The following is a 24,747-nucleotide window of genomic DNA, read 5'->3' on the forward strand; positions in this document are numbered from 1 at the left end:
TGATTTTGGATTTCATGTGGTTTCTAACTGTCAAGACTATCAAGCATCAGGATAGATACAATATACAGCTCTGGAAAAAAATTAGAGACCACTTCAGTTTCTGAATCAGTTTCTCTGATTTTTCTATTTATAGGTATACGTTTGAGTGAAATGAACATTGTTGTTTTATTCTATAAACTATGAAAAACATTTCTTCCAAATTCTAAATCAAAATATTCATTTAGAGCATTTAGTTGCAGAAAATGAGAAATGGCTGAAATAACAAAAAAAGCAGAGCTATCAGATCTCAAAAATTGCAGAGAAAACAAGTTCATAAAGTTTTAAGAGTTCAGAAATCAATATTTGGTGGAATAACCCTGTGTTTTAACTAAAGTTTTCATGCATCTTCTCCTGATCCATGTTCTCCTCCACCAGTCTTACACACTGCTTTTGGCTAACTTTATGTCACTCCTGGTACAAAAATTCAAGCAGTTTGGCTTAGTTTGATGGCTTGTGATCATCCATCTTCCTCTTGACTATATTCCAGAGGATTTCAATTTGGTAAAATCCGAAAAAAAAAATCTTCATGTTTAAAGTGGGTTTTTTTTTCAGAGCTATATATACACATGCCTGGCAGTCTGAAGACAGCCTAAGTACTGTCATGATTTTCAATTATTTGACTAGGCAGTATCTCAAAGGAGCTCATCGCTGCTGATTGTTGGGTTTAAGTTTGAAGAGAGTATTTTTAAAGCTTTGAAGTTTGCAGCACCTGGCTTCTCCTAATGATGGCTGTGAAAAAGCCAAAGCTCTAACAGGCTAATTAAGGTCTGAGACCTTGGTAAAAGTTATCCAAAAGCTGAAATGTATTGCAGTACTTTTGCATTGTGCTCCTTTCATTTTTTAGAGTGTTTTAAATCAGTTAGAGCTCAGTTAAACTGTTCCTCTTGGTTTGGTTTGTCTTTACCAAAATGTAGGACAGCAACCACGTAAGACCACTCTCTCCGCTTATTGGACAGACCTGTCTGAGACAGGAGCAAGAAATTTAATACAGAAAGAAGGTTCTGTTTTAAGTGCAATTTAAGTTTGGAGCAGCAGCAGAGAAAGCGTTTTTTCATAGCTGTAGTAATTATCTTTTTGAGAGTTTCTCTTCTACTTACTTGTATGCTGGATCAGTATAATACAGTATGTATTCTGTTCTATTAAAATAACCCAGGTCTAGGAAATTACCCAAACAGTTTTTTTCTCTTTTTTTAACCCAGTATTTATATAATTGTATGAATTTTTACAATCCACAGGCCTCATTAGTGCAGAAGACCATAAACACTGGAGCTGTTTACCGTTCATCTCTGAGTGCACCTGTTCTAATGGTCTTCTAGTACTCTTAAACTGTGTTCTTCAGAGATTCTGAATCCCTTGGGTACACAGATGCCCAGTAGCCAAGATGTCATGGCAGTGATCCCAGAAGCCCTGCAATCTGTGGCAATGCTTTTCTTCACACTGGGAAGGAAGGCTCTTTAAGAATGCTCGCAGCCTCTGGTCTGCAGCCAGACATTTCAAGATGTTTCCAACAAATGGTAGTTGAAAAAAATAAAATAAATTGAGGAAGAAAAAAAAAACAAGAAACTTTGGGCCATGAATGTACAAATATCTGTCATCATGGTCAGGTCAGGCTGTACTAGCAAGTTTAGTGTAAAAGCAGACGGCAAGATATAAAATGATACCATGTGAATAAAATGATACCATGGGACCTTCATATAACTCCTGTATCTACCATAAAACATAAACATTTTCCAAAGAAGTCAATTTTTAATGAGACAAGTGCAAGGAGGAAACCTTTGCTTTACAAAAAAAAAGAAAAAAAAAGAAAAAAAAAAACATCAGCGCAAGACTCCAAAAAACTATCAGAAAACCCCTGGTCTAGATCAGGACTAAAAACTATGACTTTTGGAGCAGTACGCTTTGGATGAATCCAAAGTTTAACTATTTGGGCAAAGTAACAGAAAACATATTTGCTGTACAGCAAACACAACATTTCACCACCAAGAACATCCTTCTGTCAACAGGAGGAGAAAGACCTGGGAAACTCACAGTCATAGAATCCACTTTGAATTCTAAATTAAATCATAGGGAGACCAAAGCTGAAATCATATCATATATAATATGGGAAAATCTTTCTTCCACTAGTCTAGTGTCTGTGTTGATGTCAGAAACTGGTAGGGGGGTTCCTGATGTAACAATCGCAGGCCTTTCATGTATTTCCATGAACTCAATAGATGTAATTTCCCACAATCCACCTTCCCCTGAACATTCTGTCTTGTGTTCACCCTTATCCAATCAGAGACAGTTCTCTCATAAGTAGTCACTTGCATATTAGATCTTATTTATCTGTTATTTTCTATTGTGAAAATGAAAGAGTCTGTTTGCTTCTTTACTTTGCATTGTATTGCCAACTTACAGACCATTATCTCCTGTGTTTTCCTGCATGTTATACCAATCATTGTCTGTTTAAAGTTCCTCTGCCTTTAACTCAGCACCCTCAGATCTGAAAACGCTTAGAAAAGGATGGAAAAGGCAAATTGTCCACTTTTTGATTCACAAATCTACCAATTCTTTGACCAGAGTAGTTCTACTTGATGAGACTTTTCCCTCCCGAATCTCTGATGACTGATAATCATGTACTGGAAGCTGACAAGTGTAGAACTCAGAGTGCAGTACAGTGATAAACACATTTCAAAGGCAGTCTCAGGCTGCTGGATTACTCCAATTGAAAGCTGTAGTAATGTCTTTGACGTATATCCACACGTTTTTGACTCTGTCCTCCCATTTTCCGGTCTGAGCATTAAATCTAGCTCCCCACCCTCTCCGTCCTCCACCCTCAGTTCCTCTGCTCGGCTCGTACCGAACACAGCGAGCCTGGTTCCTCCCGACTGTCTTTGATCTCTGCAGAGCAGGCGGTGGTATCAAACACAAGCTAATCTCACTGCCCATCGCACAGCGGCTGAGCTAAATCAAAACACACTAGAAGCTCTGTGAGCAGCCAGCGCTGCCTGATTATGGAAAAGTCCGGGCGAGTACGCGGAGGCCTGTTAGAGGCAGTAAACGAGAGAACACTGTGTGCAGGGAGGCATGGAGGAAACCAGAAGGCAAATTTCAGCATAAAAGTGTGCAAATGATGGTTTTAAGCCAAATTACCAAACCTGAACACATGCACACATGACATGGAAGTGAGTTAGGCTTGAGTAAAACAGTAAAAAGGGGTCTTTTAAAAATGAATGAGGGTCTTTGGGGTAGAACAAGAAGGAGTGAAAGAAAGGGGAACAGAAGTGAGGCCATCCATATGGAAAGCAGTGCCACATTCTGGGCCAACTGCCTCAAGCGCCATATAAAAGTTTGGTGCTTTAAAAGTGTAAGAAAGAAAGCAGTTTGGAGAAAATAGGCCAGATGCCTGAAGCTAGGTTTGGTTGTTCTATCTTGAAAGCTCGAGGAGGAGCTGGAGAAATCACCAGGATTATGTGGTTTAAAAAGACTAAAAAGGCATAAAAGGCTGAATTAAACATTTAGGCCTGATATGCACACGCTTTGATGTAGCTGAACCAAAAAATCTCAAAGAAACTCAATTTGTTTTTGTTGTTTCAACCACAAAGAATCCCTGCTGGAGTCCAACAGCAGCCACATTCTCACCAGTGTGATGATAAAATGATGAGTGTGACACATTTTCACAAAAAAATATTTCACTCCTTAAGACCCGAATGTCAGTGCATACAGCAAATAAGTTACACTAGAGTTTGAGAAGAGATTCAGAACAATTAGCACTCACTGAATAATTAGTATTTATTGATTAAAGAATACTTGAATAGTTAGTAGGTACAGAATAATTAGCAGATACTGTAAATACTAAATAATAAATCGATACAGAACACCTATTAATATCTATACAGAATATATATTAATAGAATATCTATCAATAATACTATTTATTGAAACGTAAGTATATAATACTTCTTTATTAGTAAGGAGAAACTGAATAGTTTGTAGGTACTAGATGCTGAGTAATTAGTAGACACAGAATAAAATATCCTTATTTATTGAGGAATTTGTAGGTACTGAACAATTAGTACTTACTGAAAAGTTCGTAGATACAATATAACAAGAAGTGTTAACAATTTATTTTAATAACTACATTATTATTAGTTTTAACAATTATAATAATACAAAATCAAAACACTGTGTTGTTGCAACTAGAGTATTGTGAAAAGAGACTAAAAAATTGATGGGAATTAACTCATTAAACGCTTATTTATTGCATTATAGTTTATCATAATAGAGTTTATCAGTATATAGAGAAAACTCAGTGAACTCACATATAGCAGTATCAGGTCACTTCCTAGACATCCTGCCAAATTTACAATAATGAGTACATTTAGGTATTAATTCAGTTTTGAACAGTTTGCATAACAGAGTAGTAAAAAAAAGTTATAAGGCGAGAACAGTCCTTTTTAAATAACAACAGGGCTCCGATATTGTACTCATGTAAGGGTCTAAGTGCAAAACAACCAGACTGAGAAACAGCTTCATTCCGGAAGCTATAAGACTCTTAAACTCCACTTAACAACACACTGCACTGACACACAAGGACAATTACTGCACAAACACGGTCACTTTACCCGCACTGAGACACTTTATTTTCTACTGCTCTAATTCATTTCATGCTGCTATAGCACATTTGCACTCTGGACTTGTTGTTGCAACCTGTCTACTCTTTCTATTTATTTCATTTGGGGTATTTATCTTTAACTATTTTGTATATTCTATTTTTATTGTATTCCTTTATTGTACTTTTATCTATATATCTATTTAATAACAGCTCCTGGGTGTAAACTGGATCGTGAGATCACAATTTCGTTCCACCTCATGTACCACATAAGATGCGAATGACAATAAAATCTCCTTGAATCCTTGAATCCTTGAATCCTATTGAATAAAGCTTATTGCACAGAGAATAAATCATTTAGAAATGTGTAATTCATGCTTTACTGAACAACCCAAAATACATTTCTATTTACAGGAAATAACTAGTGTCCTTACCCACAAACTCTGCCATACTGGTTGATCAGGTCTCTGTGGGCATCGAAGAAACCCTGAAATGAAGAAAAACACAGTTATAACACACACACACACACACACATGCTGCAGAGGGGAGCGAGGCTGGGTCAAACACGGTAATATCAAATATGTGAGTAAAGAGGTTTTGATGTGTTTGCATAATCACCCAGAGAAATGAATGAACTGATGAAACCTTGGTGTGTGTGTGTGTGTGTGTGCGCGCGCGTGTGCGTGTGTGTGTTAGTAATGTTAAAGCTCCAGCCTGAGAGACGCTGTTTTTTTTTTATATATATGTGAGCGTGACAGCTGACTGACAGCTTAATAACTTTTGGAGCACAATCCTTGAAAAACAAAGCTAAGTTCACTGTGTGTGTGTGTGTGTTTGTGTGTGTCGTGTTGTGTGTACCAAGGGGTGTGTGTGTGTTTTTTCATAAAAATATTTCCAGAAACCAGAGAAAACCTAGAATAACCTACAGTGTCAGGACAAACAAAGGGGTCGGACTTTGTGAAGCAAAGCTAACATTGCTTAATCTCTGTTCCTATAGTTCAGTTTAGGAGGGCATATAGTAGGAAGCATGAACTGTATACCAATATCATACCTAAAGTATAAGAGGCATATACAATAAGAGGTATAAGAGGCATTGCAATGTTTACCAAGAACATTGAAATGTACTTTAAAATATTGCATTATATTTCAGAGCAGATGAATCTTGAGTTTTGTGAGAACTCATTCTCCCTGTTTTAGTGTGTCAACTCTTTTCAGTTTTAATTCTGCATTTCTTTGGTCTTTGGTTTGCGAATAAGCAGACAGGGACTATGTTTGGTAAGCAGTGTCATTAGCAGTGCTGTGGTTGTTCAAATGCTGCTGTTGTGGCTTAAAAAAAACTCCTGGAACCTACCAGCCTGTTTTTAGAATGATCATACTGTATTTGGCTTTGCAAGGATGGTCACAGAAACCGTAGATACCATTTATTATAATAGTTTGTCCCCTTCCCACTCAGGAGTATTACTGCATTCAATTTAATAGATAATCTTACGGACTGCTGCTTTAAGGTATGTGAAAAAAAGGTATAATATATATACACACACATGTATGTGTACAGTATATTATAAATTAAATATAAAAGGGTCTAGAAAACATGGTGTTTAAGATATATGTTATAAAGGGCCCATAAAGTGTGTAGTGTATATAAGGTATACGGTTTATAGAATAAATGACATCTAAGGCACAGGGTATCATGGTATACAGTATATGAGATATAGAGCATATGGTATGAGGTATATGGTAAAGAAAGTATAATGTAATTGAGTTATACAAGACATATGCATGGGTACATGTTATATAGGGTATATGTTATTTTATGTATGCAGTGCTTAAGGTGTATGGGGTATTTAGTAAATAAAATATATAGTGTATTGTCGCTGTCTAATGAAAAACAGTTTTTGCTGTTCTTTTTTTTTTAGCAATGAAATCAATCAAACTGTTCCTTACACTGTCAAAATATGTTGATAAATGGACAAATAAATGGACAAAAATTACCTAAAATAAAGAAAAATATAGGCTAAAGGGCCACTAGGAGTATTAGAACTGTGAATCTTTCTAACAGGTGCTTTTTTAAAGCCAGGCAAAAATTGAAATATGAAAGAAAGAAAGAAAAAAAAAACACGTCTGCCTCAATGTTTTTAGATTTCCTTGCCAAGACACATTAAAGGCTTTTTAGTAATTTTTCCCAATAGAGTGCCTTAGACCTAAAATAAACTCTTAACACTGACTTCCATTGAAAGTTAATAAGGTTTTATCTCTCTCCTGTAAAGAAGCTATTTTGGAGATACACGTTTTTCATTGAACAACGACGATATGAGGTATGTGGCATATAGGATATACAGGGTATATGCTACATAAGGCCTTTGCCATTACATATATAATACTAATGAATTATATAAAGGCTGTACTGCATAAAAAAGAGTAAAAGAATAGGAATACTGTTGAGTGATAGGGTAGAAAGAAAAAACAATAGAGAGAGAAAGACAAAAACAATGGAACACTGAAAGAAAATGACAGAAAGAGAGACAGAGCTGGAGAGAAAGAGATGTGTGAGAAATAGAAAGAAAAAAAAGAAATACAGACCAGAGGGAAAGACAGTGAGCAGGTTAAATGATAAAGAAGTGAGAGAATGGTTAAGGACCTGCAAGAGAGACACAGACTTGATGAACACTAATTCCTTTTGTTCTCGGTGGGTGGGCACGTTTGCGGAGATTAGCATATTCACAAATATTCATGTGCAGTGTCAGTAATTGCTCTCGCCTTGCTTTGCTGTTTAATCGGCTTTCATCAATCGCCTGCCATCGCATGACCTCGCTCACCTCTATACGCCAAGGTCAATGTATTCGCTTTAATATTCCTGATTCCATCATGGATCTGAAGCATCTTCAGCAGTTGTGAGTAAGCAGCTTGGCATGGTATGACTTAATACAGATTAAAAATGAAATCAAATGTTAAAGCTTTCAAAAACATTAAACTAAGGTCTAAAAATGAGCTTGCTTTGACCTTTCTGTTCTATTTTAACTTCAGCTCACTTTCATACACTGTCTGAAGGGTGGAACAATAAAGCTAACAACAGCTGACGCAGCAAACATCTGCATGAGCATATTGAGAATGATGCCGCTCTCTATAAAAAAAAATGAAAAAAAGGGGGTATAAAGGAGCAACGTGGCAGGTGTTCACTGAGGTGGTTTGATGCAGAGGATTGTGGATGAGGCAGATGAGATGAAATAGGGATTTTAAAAGGTCTGGTCAGCCACTAGGGGTCAGTACAGAGCAGATGCAGGATGCCAAGAGGCACACTTGAGGATTTCTGAGAGGGTCTTTTTGAGGAACCTGTACCGAGAGACAAGAGACTAAGAATAAGACATCTAAGAATGCACAGCTCTGTATCATATGAACACAGCTTTGGAGAACATATACTATATGGACAAAAGTATTGGGACACTTATTCATTCTCTGTGTCTTCTAAAACTAAGAATATTAAAAAGTGAAGTTCGTTTACAAGATTTTGAAGCAAAAAGCACACATCATCCCAGCTCCCCAACTCATCCCTTACAAATGTATTGGATGGAGCATCATTATTTCAGAGAACACAGTTCCACTGCTCCACTCAGCTCCCAACCCTCATCTGGCATTAGGAAAGGTGCCAACATACAGGTTCATGTTTATCTGATCCTGAGAGCAATATAGTACTGGCAGTTCTACATTTTTTTAACAGTGACTAGACAAGCTGTGCATGTGTGAATTGTGTATGTGATTTGCACACACATGTCAGCAATGGATGCAATGTAAAGTAGCTGAATGTCTTCATTAAAAGGGGTGCATACAAACATTTAGACATTTAGTGTATTTTTAAAAACATATAGGATGCTTTATGTTCTTGCACACACACACACACACACAAACATACAAAAACACACACACACACACACAAACACACAGTTGATTTGGTATGCATGACAGTCTTTGACTCTCCCATCTCCGAGCTAATGAAGGAGCGGACAGTGCTGGCACCATGCCCTCTGCCCTCCCCTTTTCTACCCAGAGATGCTGGCCAATGCCATTCCTACAGTCTCCCTGGAGGGCATTAGGCAGTGATGTGTTCATGTGTGTGTGTGTGTGTGTGTGTGTGTGTCCATTCCTCACTGAGCATTAAGCAGCGGGGTGTGCCCTTTTGTCCTGATCTTCTCTCCCCAAGCCTTTTATTACTGTTCTGTCATTTGTAGAAGAGCGGATCTGTGCATTTCTGCATGTGTGTATCTCCTTAAGTGTCTACAAAGGTGTTACAAAGGGCTCTCTGAGCAATGCCACACAAGAACCACTTTTGGTTCTGTAAGAAAAGATCATTTACCTATGTAAAGGTACCTCAAACAGTATAATGCCAAACTGGAATATGGCATTATAGTGTACTGCACGTTTCAGGGGGCTCTCATGTCTATGTTACCTTCTGGCTCTCTCCTTTCGAATAGGACATTATAGTCAGATCTGAAGTCGTCTCAGAGTTGTTAACAGCACTCTGATAGTGTTCACATGCTCTGCACTCCAATCAAATTCAATCAAAACTAATTATATCTCTTTTTTTCCAAGTTATTGACTGCCCACATCTCTGGCTTCACACGATAGAAGACTGACTGTCAGTCTCCCCCTGCGAACCATGTTAGACCAGCTGCCCCTTCACATCACATCAGTCTAAGCACCAGGCTCTCCTGCTACTAATACTATAGGTCAAAACAAGCTGAACAACTAGGGCTGTGTACTTCCAGCAACTTGGCCATAAGTTGCGTTATCATGATGTAGGGGTTATGGTTTATATATTATATATGATGAATGAACCAATGTCTTGCCATCAATCTTTACATGTAATCTAATAATCAATAATAAATACTGTGTTTTTGAAAATCGATACAGTATAGCAAAAAAAAAAAAATAGCCATACATTGCTAAAACAATATTTTCTTAGACATCTATGCCTAGCTTCCTGTTATTGCCATCTACCACACTGAAGTGCATTATATTTTCTGTTGTTTTTTGTTGATCCTATTACTGTCTGATTTCTGTAGAATTGCTTTGTAAAGTCAGCTGTAAAAAATGATCTTCAAAAAATGTACTTGACTTTTTTAACAAAATTAGTAAAAATACTGTACTTAAATACAGCTTTTTAGAAACGGACAGTATTAAAAAGTATCCTGAATGGCACTTTCCAGAGTAGAATGCAATCATACTAAAACTAATAGTTTAGTTAACATACAACATATAACAGAACAATAAGGTTTTAAAAGCATCTAAATATGGCATCTTCAAAGTGTTTGTTTAAATATTCTTTCTCCAGTGGATATAATCCATATCTTTGCTGTCCAATTAAAACAGGTATCTTCATTTTTGACAATTTTTAGATTTCTACATTATTTAAACAAAAAAATGGTCCCTAACACTGTCAAAATCTCTTGATGAATGGACCAATAGAAATTCTCAAAAAATTACCTGAAATAAATTCTTTTTACACTGACTTCCATTAAAAGTTAAGAAGTTGCTATATAGTCAATATTAAAGCACTTGCTGTGTGATATCACAAAAAACTATTTTCACACCTCCTATATAACTACTTCAACATCATCAGTTTAGCCCCTCTCATTCATGCTAAAGTTTTATGTAAGAAGTGCTACAGTCAGCGATAGTTTTTCTAAGAGGCACCATATGTATATTTTATTGCCATTGATTAAAACAGATGTAATCTACATATATATAGTCTAAAATGACCAGTAACAAAAACATTACCTTTAATTAGACAGATTCCTTTACAGACAGACCAAAAATGGACCTGTGGGGAAAAAAAAAAACAACAGGCATGGTTCGCACAGTAGTGCATGTGCCATCGCTAGACATGGGCTGAACCCAGTGCAGCATAGCTAAACTCAAATGAATGGGTCGCTCCCTGCAGTCCACCACAGGCCTAATTGAGGATTCATCACAGATGGGGAAGGTCAATAAAGCGAGCCTGACTGAAGCAGACAGGCTGCATTCTGAAGTTTGTCCTATTGGAATTCTCTTAAAAAGAAGATTAGCCACTTTCAGTTGTTTTGCTGACAAACTGCACGTCCTTCATGTTCAGAAAGCTTTTCTTTTATTGTTCATCTTCCTAATGGCTTCTTACATCTCTGAATGGCAGAGTGTGAATGCTGTGACAGCTACTGTGCATGGACCTTCATTACACATGCGAGCCAGGACGACAAGAGAGAGAAGGGGAGCCGGAGTGGGAGGGAGAGCAAGGTGTGTGTGTGTGTGTGTGTGTGTGTGTGTGTGTGTGTGTGTGTGTGTGTGTGTGTGTGTGTGTGTGTGTGTGTGTGTCAGTTTGTGAGACTGTAGGGAGGATGTTTGGAGCTCTAAATGGACCTAATATCACCTCCATGAGTGTTGTATTTCGTAATGGAGCGCATCTTGCTAATGTGCTGTTGTGGGTTGGGAGTGAGAGTGAGGAAAAAAAGACAGAGAGACACACAGGTAGTGATAGAGAAAGACAGAGATTGAGACAGATATGGAGAGACAGAGCAGTGGTAATGAAAGAAAGAGTACTCACCTTCTAAACATTCCTTACTCTCACTCCACTGTCTATCTTTCAATTCAGCAGTCTGTCTCTCCCTCTCTGTCAGCTTGTCTGTGTTTATTTCTTTGATATCTCTCACTCACTGCCCTCCATTCACATTCATTCAGAAACACTATACAACAAAAGAGCTCTTTTACATATACTGTGTGGACAAAAGTACTGGCAAACCTGCTCATCTTTTTTTTTTTTTAATAAAAACTGTTTTTGTTGTAGTAACTTTCTCTACTGTCTCTACTGAAATAATTATTTTTCTAGATTTTGGTTCTAGAGCATAGCTGTGAGGATTTGTGATGCATTCAGCGACAAGCATGTAGACAGCAAGTTTAACAACACTAAATTCATCCAGTTTGGGGCTCTCAGCCTGCTGATCAATATATTGACACTACAAGGCCCATTGTTGAATTGTAGGTACAGTTCCAAGTAAAAATATTTTAGTCCGAAGTCAAATTATTATTATTGCAGAAAGGCTTAAACCATTTAATAAAGTAACAGGGTTGATATTTCCCACCACTTCGTGCCATGTAAGGTGTCAGATTAAACACAACACGTCTAACTTTTTTTATTTTTTAAGGAAGATTTACACAAACTCACAATAAAAACGTCTGACCAATAACTGAGGTAATGTTGGTTATCCTTAATTTCTATACAAAATAATACAATTAGAAGTTTAGCATATCTCACTGCCAGCAACATGTTTACTGACAAAAGATGTGATATCACTTTATTATTGTTTTTGGTTTTATGTGCTTTTTTCATTTAATTAAAATGTTGATTATTCTTGTTTGTTTGTGAAATGCTTTTGCAAACGGTTATTTTTTTCTCAGTCTCTTTTAGTTGTAAAGGGTCGGAAACATTTGAAATGAATTCAATGTATTCCTGAGTGAAAATAAAGTTTGATTGACTGATTAATTGATTGGTAAACCTTTTGTTAAAATTTATAAAGTATATAGCGCTAAGCAAAACACTGAGACAACAAGCCAAAATGTTTAGGTAGATGTGAAACCTACCAGCAACCTACCTACCTCTCTCTCTCTCTCTCTCTCTCTCTCTTTCTCTCTTTCTCTCTTTCTCTCTTTCTCTCTCTCTCTCTCTTACACACACACACACACACACACACACACAAATACAAGACCTGGCTTAGAGGATAGCCTCTAGAATTGGGTCAGAGACTTCTGCGAGAGCAGGACTCTGGAGACTGTTTGCGAGTTGAAGTCTGCTGACGTGCTGAAATACATACCTAGACACACACTCTCTCTCTCTCTCTTACACACACATACACACACACACAAACACACCTATTCACCTGGGGAGCAATACAGATATGCACAGTAATTATGAACAGCATATTCATTCCCTGCTTCAGCACTTCCACATGCACTTTAGCAGATGAACTGGAAGTGACAGGAGACAAGATATGCAGACACACAGACAGTGGGATGGATATACAGATAGACAGGCCGAGGAAGAGACAGACAGGCTGTAATAGAGGCATATGGATAAATAGATGGGTAGACAAATCAATGGCCAGTGAGACAGACAGAGTCATATGGATAGACAGAGTAGACAAACACAGATTGACAGACAGACAGTCACACAGATGAATACATACACTGTAAAAATCCATTTGAATAGACAGATCAGTAGGCGAATAGGTGGAAAACAGACAAATTAATACAATGTAAGTGAGACATACACATAGAAAGATGGGTAGAGTGACAGAGAGACATTTTTATATAGGTAGATAAATAAATTGAATTTAGGCAATAGATACACACACATGGATAGACAGACAGCTGGGAAGGGAAACAGACCTTATTGAAAGATATATAGATTGATTTAGGTACACAAATTGACACAGGCAGACAGACGGACAGACAGACGGACAGACAGACAGACGGACAGACGGACAGACAGACGGACGGACAGACGGACGGACAGACGGACGGACGGACAGACGGACGGACAGAAAGACGGACAGAAAGACAGACAGAAAGACAGACAGAAAGACAGACAGAGCAAAAGAGCTGAATAAACCGATAGTCAGGCTGATAACTAGACACTATATAAATAGACAGACCTTCAGATAGTTATGTCAATGAAGCTCTTCTCCTCTCTAGACTGACAGACAAACGTACAGAAGAAAGAGAAGAAAACACAGAACAGTCCTGTCATAACAGAGCGATAGAAAGATACAAAGACATGAGGGCCATAAACGACAAGCTGTTCAGCCCACCATGGCTGCCTGACAGAAACATATTGATCTGTGAATGTAATCAGGGCTAGAGCTGCACAGGAGCAGCAGCAGCTGCTTCAGCCACGACTCCCCTCAGCCTAACCCATCTTACTGGATTAGACCCGGGCTAAACTAAAAGGTTAAGGTGAGCATTAAGCCTCAGAGGTATCAGGTATCCACAAACAGAACGACAAAAGCAAGGGTTTGAGCCTATAGAGCATGCCCAGTCTTTACTGGAAATAAAAGAAACTAATCAAAGAGTTAAAATCTTGAGCCCAATGAAAAATTGTTGTTTCAAGTGTTTTTGTTCCTATGGTATGAGCAGACGCAGGCAGTGCACTTGCCACTTTGCTTCCATTGTTCAGGCGTTTAGGAGGTGGACAAGAGACCTAACGCATCAAATCAACTAAAACAATTCAGTCAAAAGAATGGTCATCCTAGGCTTTCTGTAAGTTCTAGAAATGTCACAATGTGACTGTCTGCAGTAGTGGTATTCATTTTAACCAAAATTGTTTAGACAAAAATGGCAACATTTTATAATTTACAATGTTGATCAAATCAAAACAATTCGGGACATTAAAAATGTTCAGCATTCAATAAATATTTTTCAAAATACTGTAGTTTTGTAATTACTTGTAATTACTAAAATGCAAGAGAAAATACATTAAGGCTATTAAAAAAAATCAATGTGTCCAAATCAATGTTTAGTATTCAGCTTTTGGCCAAATTTTGAATTTGTTTAGTTTTGTTTCTGTGAAATATTTTAATTTTAGTGCATCCCTAATAAGGAAAATCTCCAAAAACATTTAACTGCATAAATGTTAGCTTTGTGTCAGCATAATATTTAAATTCTTACAGTGGTACTAACAGAATTTAGCATTATTATTTTAGAGAAGTCTTTTTCTGTTGTTTTTATATGTTGCTTATTGCTTTGAATGTAATTTAAATAGTTACAGTCTGAGACTAAATAGTGATAATTATATGCAGGGATCTAATTAAAACAAGCACAATGTTTAAAGAGTAGATTCTAAAATTTAAAATCGATATTATAATTTGAATTTAATGGATTTGACTTACAATCTAAATATATTACGGGTGTGTTGTGACAAGTTCCCTGTTTTTATTAGAACAACTGTTTTTACTGTTTAGGGAGAGCTTTCTACTTGATTCTGGAACATTGCTGATGGAGGATTTGATTGCATTCATCAACAACATTTGGATAATCACCACTCTACCTCACACCCAACTCCGCAACTCATCAGAAAAAAATAATAGATGGAGCACCACCACTCCAGAGAACCCCATTCTATTGCTCCACAGCTCAACACATCAGTGTCAGCAATGAATGCTATTTAAAATACTGTAGCTGACTGTAATCATTGGAAGGGGTGTCCTTAAACATTTGGACATATAGTGTAAATTAGATGTAAAGGTAACTAATTATATAAGCAAGTAATTAACTTTCTGATTAAAGGAAAGCAAGGCTTTGGGGGGTTTAAAATAGGATTATGCAGCCGAATGCCATTAGAAAACTAGTTAAACATTTACAACCCACAGGAGGCTACACAGCATCTAGTAAACACAACACGGTGAATAATAAGTGTTAGCTCAGTTAGACACGCATTCAGGATGTGGTGTGCATGCTCTACTGCAGGGCTGAATTCAATTACTTTACCTCTGCACACACACCACACACCATGCGCTACTCTGTAAACTTTACACTTTATCTGCTCTATCTGCTCTAATAATGCTAATCCATTTATCTTAATTTAACATCCTATGAACATGGAAACAAAAGATTTTCCAGTCTGAATTAGTGACTCATAATCAGGGTCAACCCTGGCATTTTTTATCAGATTAAGTATCCAATAGTTTAATCCAAATCCAATTTTGTATTTTTGTTGTTTCGATCATCTGAATTACTCAAGGTGCCACATATGCTACGCCATAGCTCCACACGCACCTCCCTGGTAATGCACATATGCGTCATGCGGCTCAGACAGCCGCAGCTGTGATTGGTCCCCCAGGCCTCACATTCCTGCCTTCATAGTTTTAACTGCAGAGTGACGCAGAGCCCCTGATGGCGCAGGTTTGACGCAGAAGTAGAAATTGGGCTTAATGCTAATGCTAATGCTAATACACACAAGTTTTAGAAACCATCATAGCACATTCATCTCACTGTAAAATGGTTATTTTACATCTATAAACAAAAATCTGTACAAAGTGTAAACACACACACACACACACACACACAAAAGTAACTTAAGTGCAGTGTTTTCAGGTAAACTGATAGCTGAATACGGAAAATGAGCTGAAAATGAGTATTCTAAGGTATTAAACACACCATTACTACAAATATAAATAAATCAGTCCATTTAGTGTCTTATTATTAAACTGTTACTAAAAACAAATAAATTATACTTCAGTATTAACCAGCAGCACATCTTATTCAAATATTGCGTTGTATTGTTACTGGTTAATTTATAGTATAACATCTCTGTTTATACCTGGAATTAACATGTTTTGTATCTGCATATATTCTGAGCAGATGCTGTTTACATGTTTAAATGTGCCCAGAGTTTGACCAGGTGAGATCTGATTACTTTCCTTTACAGAAAGCACACTAACACCTTTATTACTTCATTTTGACTTCCTGAGGAGTTCTCTGAATAGTTTAGAGTAACAGTGGGTCTTCTACAATGGAGTGTAAAAATAAACAGTTCACACATTTCTGTAACAGTGCAGAAAATTCAAAATAAATACACCCTGTTTACACTTAAATGTTACAGGAGAATAAGATTCATCTTTGACCATCTCTGAATGTGTTCTGAATCTATTCGGACGGACGGATGGACGGATGGACGGATGGACGGATGGATGGATGGATACTTTATTTATCCCGAAGGAAATTTAGGACATTGTGGACATGTGAAACCCGAACATGATCTGGTTACCAAAAACACAGGTTAATGCCAGGTTCGGACAGATTGGGACAGCCCTGATGTAAACGTATAGTGGATTTTAGCGACACTGCACATTTGGGGTTTGAATAGCAATGCTGCCTTTTTATTAATTCAAATTGTCCTGAAGAAAAATACATGCAGGACAGCATAAAGCTGAAAGTTTAATCCTGTAATATTAAACCCACCCACTCATCTCGCTCCTTCTACATATTCATCCTAGAAGTAAAGCAATTAAGCTAAGAGTAATCTACTCAGAAATCACATGGCATTAGAAGTCATTATATCTGAGCCATCTTTAATGAACAAATTTGATGAAGTGCAGTTACTGTAGATTTGAGAAACAGGCTGCTGGATGTGTGGCGCGACTGTGTGCTTGGGTGTGTATGTGTGTCACAAAATATATGGACAAAGGTATACTTTTGGGACACTTGCGCATTTATGTATATAAAATGCTTTTGTTGGAGTAACTGTCTCTACTAGTAACTGTCCAGGAAAGGCTTTCTATTAGATGGAACATTAAAGCATTGCTGTGAGGATTTCATTGCATTCAGCGAGAAGAGCATTAGCAAGGTCAGGATGCTGTAGGATGAACACCTTACTTCATGACCATCTTCCCAAAGTATCATCCTTTCCAAAAGTATTGGATACAGCACCATCTTTCCAGAGAACAATTGTATTGTTTCACAGATCAGTGATATGGGTCTTTTTACCCCTCATAGCCCACATCTAGTATCAGGTAAGGTGCCAGTAGTATTATGTTTATCTGCTTCCAGAGAGTCATATTCTACTGGTGATTCTATGTCCTTACAGGGACAAGCTGTGTGTATGTGTGTTCATCTGCACATATGTGTCAGCAGTGGGTATGACCTAAAATAGCTGAATGCATTGAATAGAGGGAGTATAGCCAAATATTTGGACACAAAGAGTAGATAATCAGAATAAACATCCTGTTTGTATTATTTTGTATCACCTGCTGATGTCATTGTTTTACAAAGATGTGGAAGTATAAAAGCACAAGCAGTCTCACGTGTCGAAACAGCATCATGTTTCCAAAGAACGGGATTGGCTTGGGGTGTCTGATCCCACATCGCTGCAGCACAGAGAATGGGTACACTGAATACCTGTGAAAAGAAAAAAAATAAATAAGAATTTATGTTATTATATGTGGCCTAGAACAGAAAACTGTTTTCATCTTAAAATAGTTAAATAATAAGAGTTTAGTATATAGAATAGGGGTGTGCCATATCTAATCGTACGCTATAAGTTTGTGTCCCCTGTACTTTTGCCCTATAAGTGTGTTTGATGTCCCCTGTACCTTCTGCCCCTACACTGTGTGTTTTGTTTTGCACTTCTCTGTATCTATCGTCTGAGCACTATTTACTCTGTCCTACACTTTTCTTGTCTGCACTGGAGATCTAGCCTAATAGTGTTTCGTTTTACTGTACAACCCTGTATCAGTATAATGACAATAAATTGAATTGAATTGAATTGAATATCGACAAACATTTTGAATATCGTGAACAATATTATACCCAGAAATATCGTGACATATCACGTATTGTTATCGTGCAAATACCATGAAATATCGTGATATTATTTTAGAGCCATATCGCCCACCCCTAATATGGAAGCAAGAAACCATGGACCTCAAACACTGTTGCTCCTACTTCAAAAAAGAAAACCCCAATGTAAATAAAAAAATAGCTTGAAAACTGGCCCAAACCCCAACACTGTTACATTACAGTCTTGGCTCATTTAATTTATGCTCTAAAAATGTATACACACTCAGCCAATAAGCAAAAGCGATTCAAATTTAATTCCCCACCAGTTACTTTAAGAAAATCAGAAAGTAAGGCTAAAAGTTTGGAGACCTGACTGCACACCATGCCCAATGGACACCAAGTGGACTCAGAGAGGACAGCAACACTTCACAAATTAACTTGGGAACAAATACAACATGATTTTTTTGGTTCTATGGTAGGCTATGCTACTCTACAGTAGGATAAGCTATGCTACAAAGCTGTGGGCCAACTTAATATTTACAAAATGTGTGTTTTACTATGAGGCAAAATAACATTATTGTAAATAAGCTGGGAAAACATACACATGTGTATGTATGTGTCACATACACAAAGTATACATTAAACAACATCATTGGAACAAAGAACAGTGGAAAGCTATCTAAAGAAAAAATCAGCCACGCATTTTCAGCTTGCAGTTTCAACGGTAAGGACAGTTAGCAAGAAATGGCAGTTCAGGGGAACTGTGGAAGTCAAAATAATATGTAAAAGAGACATAAAACTCTTAAAGAGCACTGCATGCATGTTGGTAGGACATCAATTCAAAGATTCTCAATTGATTAATTTGAAAGATCTTCATACCACCATGCAATGTTCCAAACTAAAATAGTGTAGAGATGCTGTGATCTTCTGATTTTAATTCCATGTACTTATAGCTTGGCTTTGCTGTAGAAGAAACACCTCACACAAACAGACCAGCATCATTATGACACATGAGGGATCTGTGAGTTCACACAGGGGAACGGTGCATTTCCCTCAAGTCTGAAAGAGGAGGTCTGCATTATGCATGAGCGCCGCTCCTTCTGACACAACAGTCCTTAAACATCCACCACATCTAGAGAAACACTTTGAAGTGAAGTCGTTGGAGACGACAGGTCATCTAGCGTGTTGTTTGCTCTAACTTGAGAAGTTTCAAATGAGCCTTCATTAAGCAATCAGCTATGTTAACTTCAGCTACAGTGGAACAGTTTTTAGGTGAGGCTGTGTATTGTGGACTTGTTTTGTGCTACACTATACACTGTATGTACTCAAGTTTTTTTTTTTACTATGGATGCACGAAATGTTTGGCAATCTAAATTAAGATGACTTCTTTAATTACATTCATATTGCAGTGTTTTCAGTACCTAGAGTTTTCTGTATAAACATCACACACTTGTGACTTGAGTTGCACTACTAAGGTAAATTTAGGACTAAAAATGCCAGGTTGAGGTAAACAAGTGAGTAGCATGGAGCACGTAGCATGTGGCAAGTGTCCAATAAGTATTTTAAATTTCTAGTTTCTAAGTGTTTTAAACATAAGACAAAAATACATCTTGGCTATTCAATGTATTCAAAAGTGACAAAAAGATAGAAAACCCATGTTCTGTATTTAATATTTGGCCTTTAGCTAAATATTTAATGTAATTCCTGTGCATTTCTAGGTATTACACTTTTACTTCCTGGTTGATAGCCTTCTATAAGTGCCACGCAGTAGGGGACAGCTTCCCGGACATGGATTAAGCCTACTCGTTGACAATTTCAAATTTAATTTAAAAAATAAGGGCAAAAATGTGACCAAAAAACTAATGGGAAAACAATAGAATTTGGGAGAAAATAAAACATCTGGAACACAAACAACAATCTCAAAGGAACTGGATGGAGCTTCATCAACTTCTATTATGATGACTAAAAAGACAGATATGTCTTAATAAACAGGTTTTAAAGGTCACAAATCAAACTAGAACTAACTTATATACTTAATACACCATACATCAGATTTTTTCTGAAACATACAGTGTGTGCAAGTCCATGGGTCCCAAACTTTAAACTTCACATTCCTATTATAATTTGATTGCATTAAGCTTTTAAAACTTAAAGCTTTTAAATCATTAAATCATTCCACTTCTGGTACAAAAAATTCAAGCAGTTCAGCTTGGTTTGATGGCTTGGGATCATCCATCTTCCTCTTGATTATAATCCGGAAGTTTTCAATTTGGTAAAATCAAAATAAATAGCCATATCTACAGTTTACCAGGTAAAATACACCTGCAGAATTAGCAGCTTAGCTCACAATTGTCAGATCACATTCTCAACATTAACAAATTGCTCTAGAGTTAATGTGGAACTGGAACCAAAACCAGCTTAGTGCAGGGCTTAATTCGAATACTGTATTCCCACCAGCCCAAATGTTTTGCACTTTAATACAGATCTATCTTAATAAACAAATTCTAAAGGTATGCTCTCTCTGATGTGGAGAACTGGTTTCACGTCCCTTTGATCAAATAGAAACCCAACTCACACACTGTAAGTGGGGCAAAAAAAAAAACTCCAACTCTGTACGAGTTCATTATCATATTAATTGTCAGATGTGGGAGAGGGGGTTTTATCTGAACTGTAGAGAAGCTGAAACAGTAACTCATTTCATGACACCTTCTTAATTACTCTGCGGCGCAAGGTGTCGTAACAGACTATTTCGCTAACGAATAGGAATAGGGATGAATCACTGGTTCATGCTGCCCATGTTTGGATTCATACTCATTTTTTCTCAACAGCACAGATATATTCACCATCGCCTGCCAGACACTGCCAAATATACCGCTGACAGACAGCCCCAGTCATTCAGCTTGTAATTGCTTTCAAGCCAACGCAAGAATCCAGACAGAGCTGTCTATAGCCAGGCAGTCAGACCGGGGAGACTGAGAGGGGGCGTCTGTGGCAGACGTGAAGGCCTGTCAGCAAAAATAGGGTCAAAGTTGCTGCGGGTCTGTAGACGTTGTTTTGGAATACTGGAAAGAGCGAACTCCCACTAAGTCGAGCATCCATTAGAATTCTCCTAAGGGAACACGCGGGTTAGTTGGCATCTAACGATGGCATGCTGTGGCACGTAATTGTCTGAACTATGACACAGCCTCGAGCAGCAGGTGGTCCAGGAAAGCACGGCTGTGTTTGGTAGAACTGTAGAAGTGAAATGTTGCAGGTGTGGAAGTGAAACAGTAAAAGATTAAAAGCTTTCCTGCTTGATCTTTAATCAATTCTATCATTCGGAAGAAATGGAATAGTCTTCTAACATAAATCCTGGATAAATGAAAATGTATAAACATTTGGAACAATGCAGTTTGAGGAGACTTGGCCTAGGTCCAAACTAAGAAAGGGTTGCAATCCCTTGCTGTTTATTGGTGAGCATTATCCTGCTGAAAAATGGCAATTAAAAGTCCTGCTGTTTGAGGCCACACATGTTTTGTACATATTGCAGAACTGTTAGTGTCCCTTACATCATTGTTATTAGGGGTCACCATCTGATGTATGCAGTGACTTCCCAGGGTCATCCCAGCAAAACTTTGGGCAGTGCGTAACTCCATAGCACAGACAGGATTAAAAAGCTCACCAAAAGACCTCTGTAATCGTGCCTAGCTGTCGTTCGGTCCCAAAAAGAACCTGAATTTTTTTATCTCTTGGCAAGACCCTAGTGTCTAATCAGACCACACCTGTAGTAATTTACATGTCTGCCTGAGACAATTGCAAGTACATATGTGAAGTCCAAGGAAAATTTCCACTGTGGGGAAAATAAAGTACATCTTATTTTTTGTCAATTACTATATTTTGATTTAACCTCAGATCTGGGAAGCAATACGATTTAAAGTTAGTGACAGAGCTCAGTTTTGCTCTACTCTCCAGGACCTCCCAGTTCAAACACACCTGAGACTGTACCTCCTGTAAACAGAATAGATTGGAATCTGCTGTGATTAATATGTAGCGAGAGTCTCTTTACTTTCAGACTGACCTCACAGAATGAGCAACTGCTGCTGCTGTGATTCAGAGCTGGCTCAGTCCAAAGAAAGAAAGAGAGAGAGAGAGAGAGAGAGAGAAAGAGAGAGAAAGCGAGAGAGAGCAACAGGGTGAGAGAGAGGAAAAGTGAGAGACAGAGTGGCACTTCTGACTGACTGAGTCACCGTGTTGTTTTTACTGAGAAGAGAAAAGAGTCAGGTCAGCCAGTGTTCTCATTAAGCCTGCAGAACAAGGGCCATGGAGTGAGCAAGAGAGAGGACAGAGTAGGAAGGGGCAAAGTAAGAGAGAAAGAGAAAGTGAGGAGACAGGAATGAGAAAGAGTGAAAAAAGAGAAAATTAATAGAGGTGGAGAAATGTGTTAAGAGAAAGAAAAATGAGACGGAGAAAATGGAGATAGAGAAAAAAAAAGAAAAAAAGAGATATAAAGAACAAATTAAGACATATCCAGACGAATGAAGGAGAGAAATTGAAAGTGTAAAAAAGAAACAAAAAGATAGAGAGAAAAGATTGAAAAATAAAGATATTTAAATGAAGAAGAAGGGAGACAATAAGAAAGATAAAAAAAAATTCGGTAACACTTTATAATAACTTTCATTACTATATTTTAACTAATGATCAGTAGATGTGAACAAAGCAGTAGTTCTTCAGAATTTGAATATTAACAAATGCTCACATATGATAGTTATTTATCAGCAAAAGATTTTTATATTAGAAATGTTAGCAAATTATTAGCTCATCAGAATTTAAACATTAATACTCATTAGTAAATGTGAATTTTAAACATTTGTCAATTGCAGTTCATGTTGCTAATGCGTTTATTACCATTTACAAATGTGATAGCAACTTTTTAGTTTCTGAAAATGTGAAAAATAACAGTTATTAATTATTAGTTAATGGTATATTAATGAAAGTTATTATAAAGTGTTACCAAAAATTCTGTATAAAAGAAGAAAAGGAGACATGGTGAAATGTAGAAACCGAAAGAGAAGATATGAAAGGGAAACAGAGTAAGAGACAGAAGACATGGAAAATGTAAATGGAAAGGAAAAGGAACAATACACTCTAAGAAATATAAGTACAGATTTGTACTTAAAAGAGTACAAAGCTTGTCGCTGGGGCTGTACCTTATATTGAGGCACAAAAAAGTACCTTTCAGTGAAAGTCCTTTTTTGTACCCATGGTTTTTGTGGCAGTAAAGATCATAAAGATTATAAACATTATCATCAACTAAATATGGCTCAAAAACTTGGTGATCCAAAATTGTCTGGCTTTCAAATAAAAAATGTGCAATTTAAATATATACTGTTCATTAGTACAGTGATACAGAATACTGAATGTACCTTTCGGCTGGTTAAATGGTACAAATTTGTACTTATTGCTGTTAGAAATGACTTTGTACTTCAGAGGGAACAAATCTGACCCTGTAAAGACCAATATTGTACCTTTGAGGGTACAATTATAAAGAGTGTACCTTCGAGTACAAAAAAGTACTCATATCGTACCTCTGTTTTTTAGAGTGTAGAAAGAAACTGTCAAATGTAAAGAAAGTGAAAGAGAGAGAATACATAAAGAAATTGAAAATGAGAGAAGAACACCAGAGAGAGTAATAGATAAGAGAAAGTGAAAGAAAGGGTGAGTGGGGGGGAGAGAGAGAGAAAGAGCAGGCAGAAATGAAGAAACAGTGGATCTCTTAGTGCTTCATTGTAGTTTGGAGGTGATCATTAAAAAGTCCAAAATTTCCAGAACCTCTAAACTAAAAACTCACTATAAGAAGGGAAAGGGAAATGCAACTGGAAAAAAATAGCACAGGAAAGGAGAGCGAGACAAATGATGAAGAAAGAGAAGTGAGCAGAGAAAGACAGACGAGGGCGAGAGCAGGGACAGAGCAGTGATGCACAGAGAGACCGAGTCACACTGGATGTCAGGACAGAGGCCACAGCAGAGGCAGGACACTCTGTACTACTGACAGACTGCAGACTGCAGAATAATAGCATCTTCAGAACAGCATCTGAAGCCTTTCATACGCTCAGCTCCACTGCTATTACACACACACACACACACACACACGTTATGATCTCTCAGCAGGATTAACAAGGAGACAAGCACTGGCATTCTCTGGTGGTTTCACTGTGAGTAAATGGCCCCAGTGTATTTGTGAATAAGCAGTTTTGAACTGAACTAGTGGGATGAGCCCTTGGAAATCTCTGCACTGCTGACAGACACACAAAAAGAACATTCTGATAAGGGAGAATAACAACACACATCAGTGCCACCCAGCTTACTGATTAACTGCACTTTATTCAGGTGCTTCAAAAACAGTTTAAAAGGAATCATATCCATAAGGCACAGTTCGGTAAAAACAAGGCATGATGCTGCATTTTGAGACATTCTAACCCACTTCTCTTTGCCAGTGAGACTCAGGAATTGAAAGATTACTATGCATTTTCCACCAGTAGGTGCCGCACTAGAGCATCAACATCTTAGACAAAAACGAATGCTGTATATGGGGCAATTCTGCCACAAATCCCCCCACCCACGTTCATCACTCCTACCTTGTTGAGGTTGTAAGCTTTTTCTGTTAGCATTGCAACTCCAGGCCTGGTAAAGCTGGCTGTTAGCATTGCGGACCTAAAAGTATTGGAGCGAAATGGAGCACAAATCTTACAAATAACCTCCTCCCTGTTTTCTGCTCCAAAGTGGCCTTTTCTTTTGGAAATACATCTCTACATGGACTAGACAAACTGAGTGAGTGCATTTGC

General features: G+C 37.5%; 1 protein-coding gene across 2 annotated transcripts in view; it reads right to left on the bottom strand.

Moving 5' to 3' along the window:
- The window catches only part of tbxas1 (thromboxane A synthase 1 (platelet)), a 97,806-nt gene that overhangs the window by 43,602 nt on the left and 29,457 nt on the right, over nt 1–24,747 (bottom strand). For both annotated transcript variants that reach the window (XM_049483605.1, XM_049483606.1), the window contains exons 3-4: nt 17,452–17,545; nt 5,065–5,117 (exon numbers count right to left, since the gene is read on the bottom strand). In XM_049483605.1, coding sequence (XP_049339562.1) covers nt 5,065–5,117; nt 17,452–17,545 — 147 coding nt within the window. The remainder of the gene's footprint in view (nt 1–5,064; nt 5,118–17,451; nt 17,546–24,747) is intronic.

This window comes from Astyanax mexicanus, chromosome 9, assembly GCF_023375975.1.
Source record: "Astyanax mexicanus isolate ESR-SI-001 chromosome 9, AstMex3_surface, whole genome shotgun sequence".
In the NCBI taxonomy this organism is placed as follows: domain Eukaryota; kingdom Metazoa; phylum Chordata; class Actinopteri; order Characiformes; family Acestrorhamphidae; genus Astyanax; species Astyanax mexicanus.